Genomic DNA, 13,591 nt, shown 5'->3' with positions numbered 1-13,591 from the left:
CTGTCCAGCGTCCAATCATGATGCCCAAATTGAGCCGCCTCGCCGCCTTGGGTCGCTCAAGCTTTGTTTGTATCGATAATTAACCGGCCGAGGTATCAGTGCGGGGTTCCTCCCTCGCAACAACTTCAATGCTCAACCCGCTCAAGTTCCATGTTGCCACTCGTCAGAAGCTCACAAGGCTCACACGACTGAAGTTGACCAGAGCCCGTGACATCACTACTGCCCCTGAATAGCGTCTCTTGATCCCTAACGATTCTGAATTTGGCCTCATAATGCCAGTTCACATGTCCTCGGAACCATAATCCAATCTCCGCGATACGAGCTTTCAACTAATTATAGACAAAGCTTGAGATCGGCATAGGCGACCTAGGTGGCCGTTACGAACAGCATCCCTGCTTTTTGGAATGTGCATTGCGAGCAATGAGCGCAAATCCTGAAGATCCTTCTCTATCATAGAGCAAGCACAGAGGCGCCTCCTGTAGCCACCCCCCAGGAACAAGAAAAAGAAAACCCAACGGGAATCCTCATCTAGATGCTCCAAGGACTTATGCTGAGACTCGAACGAACCAGGTCCTATTCTTATCCAGCTGAATGCGGCCACATATGAACATGAGATTGTGGAAGCTGAATCTTGGCATACAAGATGGCGGTGCAGGTTTTGCTTTCGGACGTACTCGACAAGTCCAGATTGGCAAGAAAACATAAGAACTCGCTCATCTTGCCTTCCAATATCGATTTAAACCTGAACGGTCTCCTTTCTCATCTCTGTAGGAACGCCAAATTGTGACCTCTGGTGAAGAATGACAACCTTGACGAAAAGCTAACATTCGTCCAACTCTGCATCTATCAGCTCCCTCTTGCATCAAACATGTTCTGCTTGTTCTTGATACATGAGTTTCCCCTGTTTGCCTAATTGTCAGTCATTTGAACCCCAATCTTATTCGACTTCTATATACAGAAAAACATAGCTGAACCTAGTGTCACTGTCCTTGAAAGCCTGTCCAACTATCAAGGGGTCGAATAGAATTCAAAACTGCTCCTGGATCAAATACTAGCTCAGGATTCGCCTCAAGCACATTTCCCGGTCAACCACCAGAGGCAGGTCTCAGTAATGCTGCCCTAACACCCGCGTTGGACTCTAGCGACGCAAATTACGATACATATGATCAACATCTTCTGAAAATCGTGATCAATATCCCCACCATGAATATCAGCACCGTCAACGTAGAAGACGCCAGCGCACTCTCCCCTACACCATCATGGCTCTTGTCTGGGCGTCTCTGTCTATCGTCCTACCTAAAAAACTGGCTTTGACTCAAGTGTTTGCACCTCTACGCCTCAGGCTCTGCTCGGCTCGGACTACTGAGGGTTTAGAAGACCTTTTTGGACTCGGAGTTTGAGGAGCCTTGTATATTGGGCAGCTGTCCAGCTTCAGCGCATCGCCATCCGGCAATCCTCAAGTAAAGACCCAAAAGGGATTTGCGCTGCTGTCGAATTATGTCCTGGCCCTCTATTTCCTGATAATAGGTTTCAGAAACGACTATGTCTTTACCATCGAAGTCGTGCTGGTGACGCAGATGTTGCACGGGGGGATCTACGGCTCACTGTATTCAACTGTTTGGGATTTCACGAAAGGCGTGCATGGGCGGACCATCATTTTTACGGCATTTCTCTTCACCATTGTGGGCCCGCCTGTGATAGTGCCCTGGTTCACTTTTGCTGCTTATGGCGACGCAAAGTACTTTACACCGTCTCCCGGTCCAGACGGATTGATATTCCTGTTCCGTCAACTTGGTGGACAGGGCCCGTTGGGGGGGACCCTGCCTGGCTTGTCGTTCTTCAGTTGTGGATTTTCATCTAGCCACCGTTGTTCCTCACGCGGCAATTCCTAGCCTTACTGAAACCGCATCGTTTTGAAATGCCGAGGCCATTGGATTGCCGGTTGAAAATATTTTGGATGGAGGTGGCTCTATCGTCAAAACATCTCCATGGGCTAACAACTTTGCAGCTGGATGGTGGCTGTGGGTATTATGTGCTTTTCGATCGCACAAATTGAGATTAGCATTTATAAAAATATGTCGAGAATGTCACTTGCCTGGACTCTCCCGGGCAGCTGATTCCTTTCTTGACTACTCTTGGAGGATCGGCTTGTACCTTTTGGGAATGCGGCGAGCCAGGCGTGCCAGAAGCTGCCGTGGCTCCCCCTTTTATAAGAAGGTGAAGAGGAAAAGAAAAAGAAAAGGAGAAGAAGGAGGACATCGACCTGCAAGAACAGCTGCACCAGAGAAGAGGCACCCTACCTTCATAGGTTGTTTGAGTACAAGCTATCACCGGGGGCGTCGGTGCTACAATATTCAAGGAAGTACGGGGAGGCAGAGGAGATGAGCGCTAGCGAAAGGGGGAAAGCTGCTATGACGAAGGTCATTATAAAGACTCGATGGTCCTGCCATTATCTTCATCAGTACTCAACTCGTCTGAGATCATCAAGATTTGCGCACGATATTCACTTCGTCTTTATTTATACCTTGTACATGTAACACGAATGACTCCCTCATCGTTTCTAGCCGGGATTATTTCTTGCCAAAGGCCGTGCGAGTGTGTGGTCGGTTTAGAATAAGACGAGATTAGGGTTCTGGACGTCGAGGGAAAGCCACCTCCAAATGTAAATAGTGGTGGACCCACCTAAAACTCCTCGGTAATCCAACATCGGGCTTCCCCAATAAATTCCCCACGCTTCCGGATCGTTTTGCCAGGCGACATGCTTCGGATCCGGAAGTATTGAAGGATTTGCATGATGCAACCTTGTCTTAGATTCTTCAAGGTTAAAAAGCCCCATTAGACCTTGTCAAACTCAGTCATCATAGCCGAAATGTCAGCAGGAAGGGCGACCGCCCTTGTCGGTGCAGGGACGCAAGGTCGACGTCTGGCATACATGGTGAATATCACCCTCATTCTCCCTCGAGTTCGAATCCGGACTAACAAGCTCTGGGACAAAGTGGTCAAGTCAGGGCCGGCCTGTTCATCTCATTGACGCCCAGGCGAAGCAGCTTTCTGAGAGTGTCAAATACATTGACCACCTCCGGTCTGCGTCCCAGCGTCCGAATGCACGATGGGGTGAAATCAAGACTTTCAGCTCGGACTCGTTGCCCGCGGGACTTCGAGATACGTGGTTGATCGTTGAGGTACGCAGCGCAATCCAAACTACGAGCTGAAAAGTCGACATGGAGCTGATCAATGTGCCGAGGTCAGTGCGTGCCAGAGAGACTGGAGCTCAAGCGACAAATGATCGCTCGGCTCGACGAGCTGGCGACACCTGACACCATCATTGCGTCCAACTCGAGCAGTTATAGCATATCCGAGATAATTGATGGCTTGAAATTGTCTAACGACCGGCGGGTCCTCAGCGCTCATTGCTGTAAGCACCACTTTTGTAATTTCCAGGATTAGGACAAGATGCTGACAAGCCGGTTCAACGAGACTGGCCTCCGGAGACCTCTGGTGAGTTCAGCTCGAAGCAATTAATGCATCCGCTGACCTCTGCTCAAGCAATTGAACTCATGGGTCATGCAAATACTGATCCTGCAATTATCCCACTTCTTATGGAGCAGTGTCGGGAGCATGGATTCAGTCCATTCCATGTGAAGAAAGATTCCATGGGCTACATATACAACAGGTCTGCTATCGCCTCTCCGCGCTTTCAATTGTTTCTCGTCAGAAGCACTGATAAAATTCCTTGGGAACAGGATTTGGGCAGCAATCAAGAGGGAAGCGTTGCTCACCGCAGCGGAGGGCGTGGCTACTCCATCCGAGATAGATGCGATTTTCAAGGACGTCTTAAAGACACCCAAAGGTCCCTTTGAGCAGATGGATGTCGTTGGTCTTGACGTTGTGCTCAACATCGAGGAACACTATGCAGAAAAGCGGAAAGACGTCCCTCCCGAGCCTCGAGAGTATCTGCAGCGATTCATTAATGATGGTCTTCTGGGTGTCAAGAGTGGACGGGGCTTCTATGACTATGAAAAGTCGTGAGGTAGTGCGGGTCGTGTATGAGTCTTACCCAACTACTCCGTAGAAAGGCGTCAAATGTACACCTAGATAGTATCGAAGGAAGAACGTGTCCTCCTTCTTCTCATTATGATTAACCGCTCGTCGCTTTGCTCTCCGTTGGTTCACATGCTACTCCCTGAGTGATCCCTGAACGCTCGCGGAGTTTTGCTTGAGCCTTTTGAGTCCCCTCTCCCTTCCAGCTACATCTGGGGGAAAATCATGATGTCACTATGTGGTGGCTTCGCTTTGCCTGTGCGTGCAACTCCTCGACCGGTGCGTCGACGCGGTAATTCATCGTCTCTCTTAAATCGCCTAGGAACCAGCAGGCGATACAGGCGACTACTCCAAATGGAACTGCAATGATGAATACAATCCGGAGGGAGTCTGCAAACGCCTGCTGCAAAGCGCGAACTCCTTTGGCAATGATGGTAGAAGTGACACCGGAGACTTGGGCCAGCGCCGCAGTGTCGCCTTCAGTCAGGGCTTGGATGAACGCCGGAAGGGATGCGGTAGGCAGTCCAGCAGCCAAAGCAGCCTTTGCGACGTACTTTGGCAAGTAATTCTTCAGGCGAGTGTTGAAGGCAGCCGCATTGATCCCTGAGAAAACGGCACCAGCTATGGCGCGTGAAGAGGTTGTACATGCCGTAGCCGTGGCAATTAATTTGTGCGGCGCGGAAAGCTGAACACCGGTAACGATGAGAATGAGTGGGGCGCCAAATCCGATACCAGTGAGACAAGAAAATGCGATGGCATTGACAGATTGTCCTGGTTGAATTGTAGAAAGTCCCACCAAGCCGCTAGTGAAGAGTACAAATCCGATGAGCAGTGGTTCGCGAATAGTTCGGAAGCGAGTACTGGTATACCCCCAGAAAACGGTGGAGAAAATGGCGGGAATCCAGCATGCCTGTAAACGAGCGACAATCAGGACGGGATCAGTTGTGAACAGAACTTGTGACCTATGTTCAAATCAGCATGTTGACACCGTGGACATCGAAACCGTGAACCTAACAGGATCGGATAGAATAATCCAAAGCCAAAAATCATGACAGCCTCCATGAAGAGCAATGCGACGCAGATGGCGAATGTTCGTCCCTTGTTGCGGCCACCACGGAATAGATCATGGTGAAGCATGCCAGTCTTCGTCCCCTTCCACTCATAGATACCGAAAGCGATGAGCGTCAGGATTCCGATGATAATGGTTGATAGAGTTCGTGCGTTGGTCCAGCTGTACAGACCGCCTCCGAGACTAGTACCTGTGATAAAAAGAGCCAATCCAGCTGCGAGAAGCCCGCAGCCGATCAGATCGATGTGGCCTATCTTGCTCCAGAAGGAGAGATGGTCAAAGGTGGTATGTCGTTTAGGTGGATGATAGCCCACAAACAGCGCCATGGTGGTAGCGCCCCAAAGGGCAGCCTGAAACCACTATGTCACAATAAGTTAGTTATATACGGAGCGCATCCTGCTAGCAAACGTCCGATACTTACAAAAAACAAGCGCCAGCCAGTGTGGGCGTTGCGCTTAGTCAAAGCACCGATTGTGAAAGGGCCTGAAATAGTCGCAAGGAGGGCTGCAATGTTGACCCCGGCTTGCGCCACTAAAACAAGACATTTCTCAGATTTTCGGTAGCCGGGGTGAATATAGACAGTAAGGTTGTAGCTTACATGGACGCCATCTCCGGGGCAGAATCTCGCTGGGGACGGCATAAGCTAGGGGCACCGATGCGAAGCCAACACCGATAAGGATATTAGCACCGATGAGTCGATAGATAGTGCTGGACCCAGGGGCGATGCAAGCCCCGATAAAAGAAATGACAGAGGAGCCGACGAGAAACAGCTTTCGAGCTTGGAAGGTGTCGGAAGCTGTTGAAATAATTGGCCCAAGGACTCCCTGGACGAGCGAAAGTACCACAACTACCCATGTTTGAGCTTCTGTGTTGTGGAGATCCGTTCCAATGTAGGTCAGCTGGAAAGCCGTCAGCAATGATCGTCTGGAAATAGGTGTAGACTTTGCTCCCAAGCCGCTAGTACTTACAACAGCAGAAGGACCCTGAAGGGCTACAACCTGGGTGTAGTTCAACAGGAAAAAGGCTGCCAGGGCGATCCAAGTGCGGGCGTGGAGCTCTGCCTCAACTTCTTCATCGAAGCTTGTGTTCGGAGCCGACAAATCGACATCCTCTGCTTCCTCAAGCTCATACTGGCCAAGGCTTTTTGAATCGATTTTCATGATTGGCTGGACCGTATGGTCGAGCACGTCAGCCATGGCTAGCAGCGGGTTGCGTGGTTGGATTTCTGGTATGGATTGGGCTTTGAGATTTTGCAAAACGGGGGGCACTAAATAGTGTCTTACCAAAAAGAGGAGATCTAGTACAGAGGATTTTCATTTTCAACAAGAAATTTTAGCGAGAAGGGATAGCATCCCATTAATATCCCCGTCATTGTGGTTTCTGGATGTTTGTACTCAGTAATGGAATCCCCTGCGGGGAAAAGTGGACCCAGAGCGAACTGTCTGAAATAGGCAACCGCCGGGTCTTCCACCGGCACTAATGCCCCGGCGGCTGCTTGCTTGGAAATCCATCCCGAGAGTTGATAGGTCGGCCCATGCCTTGGGCCAGACCGGAAAGGCTCATGAGCACTTGTGAAAAGTTTTAGATACTTGTATTTAGACCAATTGCAGATTAATTCAAGCTTAATCGGCGTGTGGCATTGGGTAGAGGCACCTTCAGAAGTCTCACCAAGTGACAGCATGGCGACTAATGTCGGCGGCATCGAGATCCTCTTCAAAGAAGCAAATCGCAACTTCAGCCAGCGTTGGTATCAATTTGGTCCCTCCAAACAAATTCTCGCCAACGGATGGCGGAAAGCAGAAGGAAGACGTGCACTGGACGAAGACCTGTTGTTTGAGAGAGACATTCGTATCCCGCTTCGAGACGGTACTATAATCTGGGCGGATGTATTTCGACCTGTGCAGTCGGACAGTCAACCTGTTCCGGCCATATTGGCATGGAGTCCTTATGGAAAGCAAGGAAATGGTGCGTCTCTTATCCCCTTTCTACCCTTCAACACGCTGAGTCTTTTTTTGAGGCTTCCAGAGCCTTGATAAGGTCCCCTGGCGGGCTGGTATACCAAGAAATTGGACGAGTGACCTCGAAAAATTCGAGGGTCTAGACCCAGCGGAATGGTGTCCTCGAGGTTATGCGGTTGTCAACGTGGATTCTCGTGGCGTATTCGACTCTGGTGGAGACATGTATATGCTAGGAACGCAAGTGAGCATGCCGGGAATTGAACATATCTAGGTGTGAACTATCAAGCTGAACGAGTATTGCAATCTAGGAGGGGAGGGATGGATACGATGCCGTTGAATTCATCGCTGCTCAGCAGTGGTGTAACGGGGCCGTTGCTTTTGCCGGCAACTCGTATCTAGCTGCCGCCCAGTGGTACGTGCAAGCAAGAGAGGGGGGTTTTTTACCCCTACTAGAGAGGCCAGAGCTAATTCGTCTTACAGGTTTATTGCTGCAGAACGACCACCTCATCTGAAAGCCATTGCTCCCTGGGAGGGCATTGCAGATTATTATCGTGAACTGCTTGGCAGAGGCGGCATCCCGAACTATGCCTTTGTTGACTATCGAGGGAGCGGCTACTGTGGTGCGAGACACTCACTCATATTCTTTGGCACCACGTCAAATTGCTAAACCTTCCCAATGTCAGGTAAGAACCGGCAGGAGGATACAGGTGCTATGACCCGTCAGTATCCGCTCTGGAACCAGTATTGGGAAGACAAAAGTGCAAAGTTCGCTCAAATCGATGTTCCCATTTACGCTTTGGCGAGCTTTTCAACGATGCTACACACCGAAGGCACCATCAGGGGCTTCTTGTTCTCGTCATCCAAAGAGAAATGGTCCGTTGTGCCCGCTGTTTCCGAGGTTCGTGGGGTTGGAGCTAACATTTCTAACTTACGAGAATAGGCTCCGTATCCACCACACTCAGGAGTGGTATGATATGTACCAGAAATGGACAATCGATGACCTGCAAAAATTCTTCGATCGATATCTCTACGGCAAGGTCAATGGTTGGGAGTCCACTCCTAAAGTGCGGCACAGCTTGCTCGGTTTTAATCGTGAATGTATTGTGAACAGACCTGAACCTGTGTACCCACCCAGCTACGTCAAGCACCGAACTTTCTTCTTGGATGCCAAAACTGCAACGATGAGTGAAGGCGGTGCTCCCGGCGAGGCTTCTTCGACTGCCTACCAATCCGACTCCTGGGATGACGACGGCGCGCACTTCGTTCACAAATTCAGCACCTATACCGAACTAATCGGCTACTCCCAGGTCAAATTGTATATGTCCTGCGCTGAAGCTGATGATCTAGACGTCTACGTCGTCTGTCGAAAACTCGACGCAGGCGGTCAGCCATTGGTGCAGATAAACATTCCTCTCGATGCTCTCCCAGCAGGGACCAAGGCGGAAGACGTCCCAAATCTCAACATTTTTAAGTACTTGGGCCCGAATGGTAGACTTCGAGCGTCTCACCGGCAATTAAGCGCTGACCCGACTCTCACCAAGGAGCAGACCGCGATGCTGGCCCCAGCGGTGGCGTGGCATCCTCATGACAGCGAAGACAAGATTGTTCCGGGTCAGGTTGTTTGCCTCGACATCCCCCTGTGGCCCTCTGGCATCATTTTCGAACCTGGAGAGTCCGTCCGGCTAGAGATAAAGGGCCATGAGGTGACGCTGCCAGAATTCCCTGCCCTAGATCGTGTTCCTGGAAATCTCAACCGTGGCAAACATGTTGTCCACTCCGGGCCGCAGTATCCCTCCTCAATTGTGCTGTCTCTTGCCTCTGGTAATCCGGCTAGATAAGGAACTAGGCAGCATTGAAATAGGAGCTAATTGGTGCACGCTATATTCAGAAAGCCAAAATGCTATCTGCTAAGCAGATCAGGCCATGCCTTCTAGATGATAGTCGAATATGTATGGTGATAAGATCCTTCATACTATGTTCCCAGAGCATCGATCTCATGAGCCCACTCTGTCCAGAACAAAGCCTGCTGGCTGTCATCGAAAGGATAGGTGTTAAGCCAATCAAGGTCGCCCACAGTCTCACCAAGACCATCACTTTCGATTTCCTGGGACTGTAGCAGTGTATCACTTTTGTCAGAGACTCTTTCGCTCTCCACGTAGGCCAGAGGATGTAGCGCGTCATCGAGGTCCGTATCCTGGAAAGACGAGGATTGTGATGCTACCAGGGCCGGCTGGGGGACTTTCTTTGCTCGGGCGAGTGTTCGCTTAATGATGGCTGTGGCACTTCTGGCGACCAAACAGTCATCCATAGCCTGGAGTACCATGATCGCACGGTCAATGTGGGCAAAAAGATTCTCGAGTGCTTCTCGAGTTCTTGCAAGCTGACGAAAGACTAGGGCAAGCAGTATGCTAACAGCATACAGTGTATAGGTTGAGTTGTACCACCTGGAAAAAACGATTAAGAAGGGTTAGTTGAATTGTGGAATGAATTTCCCTTGTGTCACTGGGAATACAGAGGCGGCATACCAGGTCTGAAAATAGTCATCTGTGCGAAATGTTGAGTACATTAGATCGATTGTTTCTTCTGCCGATTGGATACACCGGCATCTGCATTCTCGAATGGACGAGGCCTCGCCTGACTCGGCTGTCTTCGTATCAGTCATAAATACGGCATGGATTACCATGCGAAGGTTGAGATAGCCTGCACACTGGTCAGAATAAGCTGGGTTCGAAGCTGACTTTCTCCCCAATGCTTACGAAGTCGTAGCACGACAGACTGCTTCTTGATGTAGCTGGCGAGGCGCCGCGGTTTCAAGGAGAGACCTGATTCAGTTTGTTGCTCAGGCCGAAGGTGTGGGGGAACTTGTTCGAGCCAACGACCCAACTCGGCGTCGAGTGCTTTTGCTCGTTGGAGCTTTTGTTCCATTTCGCATGGCTGTGCGTATAAGTTGAGTGCCACTTTGCGCATAATTCGCGACAAGTCAACCATGCATGGAACAATCTGCAGAACGTGGGGACTCGAAATTGATTCTTCTAAAACCGCAGGGGGAAGATATTGTGTGTGGTATTGGTCAGGACCGAGGCTATCAGGCCTCCCCAAAGCAAAGCTCGTCTGTCTATCCATTCTCAGTCCTGCGCTCTACTTTGAAGTTGACTCACCATACATGTCAAGGCAGTATACGGCCCTACTCAGCTTTAGCGACTTGGTGACATAAGAATTAAGCCTCAGGACATCCTACCACCACGTTTTTGACGATGCGGCTGAGGCCCGCGGGTCAGCTGCATCTGGACTGACAGGGCTTCGGTTGATCCCAATTGCCAATGAGGTTCTTGCTGCTTGACCGGAATATAGATACGCGACTAAGGAGAGGTGTGAGCGTGGACAACACAAGGAGTAAGGATAGGGCCGCGTACCGTGAGGATTGAGCTCGTGCTGACATATTTTGCTCTTCGCTCACCCGTTTTTGTTAGCGCTTGGAGACATTGCCGCCAGCTGTGATGATAGCTTACGATCATATAGAAACACTGGACCATTTCAACATCTGTTGCTGTGCCAAGTTTGGTGACGATAGCAAGAGCGTCGTTGAACAGCTTGCGGCTCCACGTGAATCGATCCGCTCCAGATATGTTGGGGTTTTCGAAAGTCATGACGAGGCTGCCCAAGCTCAAAGTGGCATAATAAAGAGCGACAAAGGATAGTGGTTGTTTATCTCGTCTGTTGAACCACAGATCTTCGCAACGAGCGAGAAACACCTCTTCTTCGAACAGAGGCTGGATGTAATGGATGTTAGAGAAGTAAGCATCAAGGAATTGCCTCGCCACACGGAAATAGAATCGATCCGTGGTCGAATTGTCCTCTCGTGGTGCTGCAGGGATACTGTGCGACATGTTGGGTTGGAAATCAGTGTTGTGCAAACGTGCAGTCAACGATCGTTCTGGCGGTCCAGCTAAAGGACCTGTCTGCCAATTCGATAGCGTTTCCACATGACGGAGAAATGCGACCGATGAGGCCGACCCATAGAACTCCAGATTGCTTGTGTGGAGGTTGGTAGCCAGCAGATCCGACGCAGTGTCTCGAGGTGTCCCAGTAGTACATGGGGTGAAACTGTTCTCGTCAACGGGTGGTGGAGCATATGCCTCACTTTGTTGCTGAGTTCGACCGACAGGAATCAAGAGTGACTGTGAACTAGGACTGTCGGCGAGTATCGCTGTCTGATTGACATTGTTCGGCCCAAAGTCGTTGGTGTCCGATATGGGCCCTTCGGTGAAGCGTGGAGAATTGATGTTTGTAACATGTCGTTCAAACCGTGAAATCGATCTTTCACTGAGGTCAGCCTGTGCACATAGCCTGGATCAGGGAGCCCTTGCGGTGGTCTTTGTCTCCTGTCACGGTGAATACGCGAATATGTGCACTCCAAGTCATGCTCTGTACGATGTCGAGTAAGCCACAAGGCCATGGCCCAAATAGCAAGTCAAGGCATAGCTCACCAACACAATAAGTGCATGGTTGGTCTTCGCTACAGCGGTTCTTTCTGGCACGGCAAATCTCACACGCCTGAAGTGCTCTTGGGCGTTTTGGTCTCCCAGCTTTTTGCATTGCGCGAGCAATATAGCTTCGTGTCATAGGTAACAGGCTTCGAGAAATTCGGCTGTAGGACAACGGAAGATCATGCCACCATTTGTTATGCGAGTGGGAAACACCAGAGTGGGCCGAGGCATATTTGGCTGGGAGAGATTTCAGGGAAGAAAGGCGGAGTCTCTGCCAGGAAAATATTTGCTTGATCTAGGTTCGCTACTCGGTGCCGAGTACAGACACTCTGCTGGATTATAAATCAACCCCATAAATACTCACTTTATCACAGGTTCCATTCTGGAATGCCTGTAAGTAACTTTTTATCTTGTGCCCCGATGCTAAACTGTTGGTTTAGTTCGTGGTAGCCTAGGTCTTTAGTTCTTTAACTAGCTAGGCGCCGTCATTATAATCCACGAGGCTTAAAGAGACGGAAAGGCGTCATGCGCATGGTCCTATTACTATTTTTTTCAATTTGGTGCAAGCCAGCAACGTTGAGCATCATCACACTCTTCGAATTGCAACAGTACTTAGAAAATAATGCAAAGTATGCTGTTCATCTGCCAAGTAGGTGGCTGAAGATGATCTCGAAATCCTCCCCAGCTTCCCTCATAATACTTTGGCTGTATCTTTCAACGCTTTGTCAACCCCCAGTCTGTGAGTCCAACCGCATAACAGCTCTCGAACATGAACGCCATGCTCCCCACCCCAACCTTGCCGGTTACAAGCACCCTCTGGAAGCCTTGTCAAAAACTGCAGAGTCTGGCCCATGACTACTCATACAATTGTTCAGGCTAGCCCCACCCGCCTGGAAGCTGCCTTTGCCGCCTTTTTTGGCTAAATGAGAACCCTGGATAAGACCCATGAACTCGCTCATCCACTTGCGGTGATAGAACGGGGGACGAAAGGTGTCTTCGGCCACGAGCCAACGAGGCGGGAAATGATAAAGTCCGCAATGGTGGTCCCAGGATGGATGTGCGTTGGACGTCGCGGTTAGGACCGTATTCAGGACAGGTCCGGATGATCCGGATGTTCGTAAGGGACAGTCCCGACAGTGTTTGAAACGAACCAAATCGTACTTGTACTGTAAAAAGGCAAAGTGGCTGTGGTGGGATGATTTTGGGGGGCGGGGAGGGGGGGCGGTTAGCAGGAAGGAGAGTTTTCTAGTCACATGTCAAACCAAACGGGCTAAAGAGGGTGCTGAACAGTTCACAGTGCTGGCAGTGTGCCATTCTTTACAGTTTGACAGAGTATTCCATGTTTTTCGATGTTGTCTGCCTATTCTTGAGCGTTTTATTGGCGCTTTCCTACTTCTCAATGCTGTCGCCGTGCTAGGCGCGAGCTGCCCTAGCCGCTGCCTCTCTGTGGGTGGTGTTGCCCTGTCAGCGTCAACCAGAAACGCGTTCTCGATTCCCGACGTGCTGGACAGGCCTCTGTGCGTTGTTGCACGTGTATGTCGAACCCTGAAGTGCTCTCTTACAGTAGGGGTAGTATCTCCGTCCCCAAGTGACGGCATGAAAAAGATGTAGGAGCTTGGCTTGCACGGAAGAGCCGGCCCCGGAGTTTGCTGTACACCGTCCAGTCGATTCAGTATTATGGCTATAAGCTGCGACAGGTACCTGAAAATCTCGAGAATTTGCCAAACAGTTTGATCCTATAGGTCCAAGTTCTGGAAGCTGGAAGTGCCCATTATGGATCTCCAGTGCGAACCCCTTGATCGGCTTTTTGTCCACGAGACAAGACACAAATTTTGTTGGGACGAACTATGAGTCGGTCCATTTCCGTACAGATGTCAAGGGCGCCTAGCTAGGGTGTGATGAGCAGGTGCCGTCGGCACTATCAAATGCAGTCTCCTCAGCCATTTACAGGGTTGGCCAGTTAATATAATATGCGATGCCATTTTTTAGAGCAGGATCTACCGAGCCGACGAACTTATTCAAGTCCCTGATCCAGC

General features: G+C 50.2%; 4 protein-coding genes across 4 annotated transcripts; 2 read left to right on the top strand and 2 right to left on the bottom strand.

The window, feature by feature from the left end:
- Window positions 1-2,869: 2,869 nt before the first annotated feature.
- On the top strand, window positions 2,870-4,029 carry Z519_01009 (uncharacterized protein; the record flags this gene model as incomplete). The annotated part of the gene is made up of 6 exons (XM_016758766.1): window positions 2,870-2,935; window positions 2,997-3,182; window positions 3,250-3,415; window positions 3,478-3,498; window positions 3,547-3,673; window positions 3,744-4,029. 6 exons carry the CDS (start codon window positions 2,870-2,872, stop codon window positions 4,027-4,029), a joined length of 852 nt encoding a protein of 283 aa, XP_016624094.1.
- Window positions 4,030-4,264: 235 nt separating this feature from the next.
- On the bottom strand, window positions 4,265-6,306 carry Z519_01008 (uncharacterized protein; the record flags this gene model as incomplete). The annotated part of the gene is made up of 5 exons (XM_016758765.1): window positions 4,265-5,003; window positions 5,057-5,469; window positions 5,532-5,641; window positions 5,709-6,009; window positions 6,079-6,306. 5 exons carry the CDS (start codon window positions 6,304-6,306, stop codon window positions 4,265-4,267), a joined length of 1,791 nt encoding a protein of 596 aa, XP_016624093.1.
- A 483-nt stretch (window positions 6,307-6,789) lies between these two features.
- On the top strand, window positions 6,790-8,906 carry Z519_01007 (uncharacterized protein; the record flags this gene model as incomplete). The annotated part of the gene is made up of 6 exons (XM_016758764.1): window positions 6,790-7,075; window positions 7,128-7,309; window positions 7,377-7,480; window positions 7,549-7,688; window positions 7,752-7,941; window positions 8,009-8,906. The coding sequence occupies 6 exons, from the start codon at window positions 6,790-6,792 to the stop codon at window positions 8,904-8,906; spliced, it is 1,800 nt and encodes a 599-aa protein (XP_016624092.1).
- A 134-nt stretch (window positions 8,907-9,040) lies between these two features.
- Window positions 9,041-11,490, bottom strand: Z519_01006 (uncharacterized protein; the record flags this gene model as incomplete). Its single annotated transcript, XM_016758763.1, has 7 exons — window positions 9,041-9,512; window positions 9,594-9,768; window positions 9,825-10,204; window positions 10,307-10,427; window positions 10,482-10,515; window positions 10,578-11,402; window positions 11,458-11,490. The coding sequence occupies 7 exons, from the start codon at window positions 11,488-11,490 to the stop codon at window positions 9,041-9,043; spliced, it is 2,040 nt and encodes a 679-aa protein (XP_016624091.1).
- Between the last annotated feature and the right edge of the window lie 2,101 nt (window positions 11,491-13,591).

This window comes from Cladophialophora bantiana (genome assembly GCF_000835475.1).
Source record: "Cladophialophora bantiana CBS 173.52 unplaced genomic scaffold supercont1.2, whole genome shotgun sequence".
NCBI lineage: Eukaryota > Fungi > Ascomycota > Eurotiomycetes > Chaetothyriales > Herpotrichiellaceae > Cladophialophora > Cladophialophora bantiana.
The sequence above is the reverse complement of the archived record's forward strand: the minus strand, read 5'-3'. Positions and strand labels throughout refer to the sequence as shown.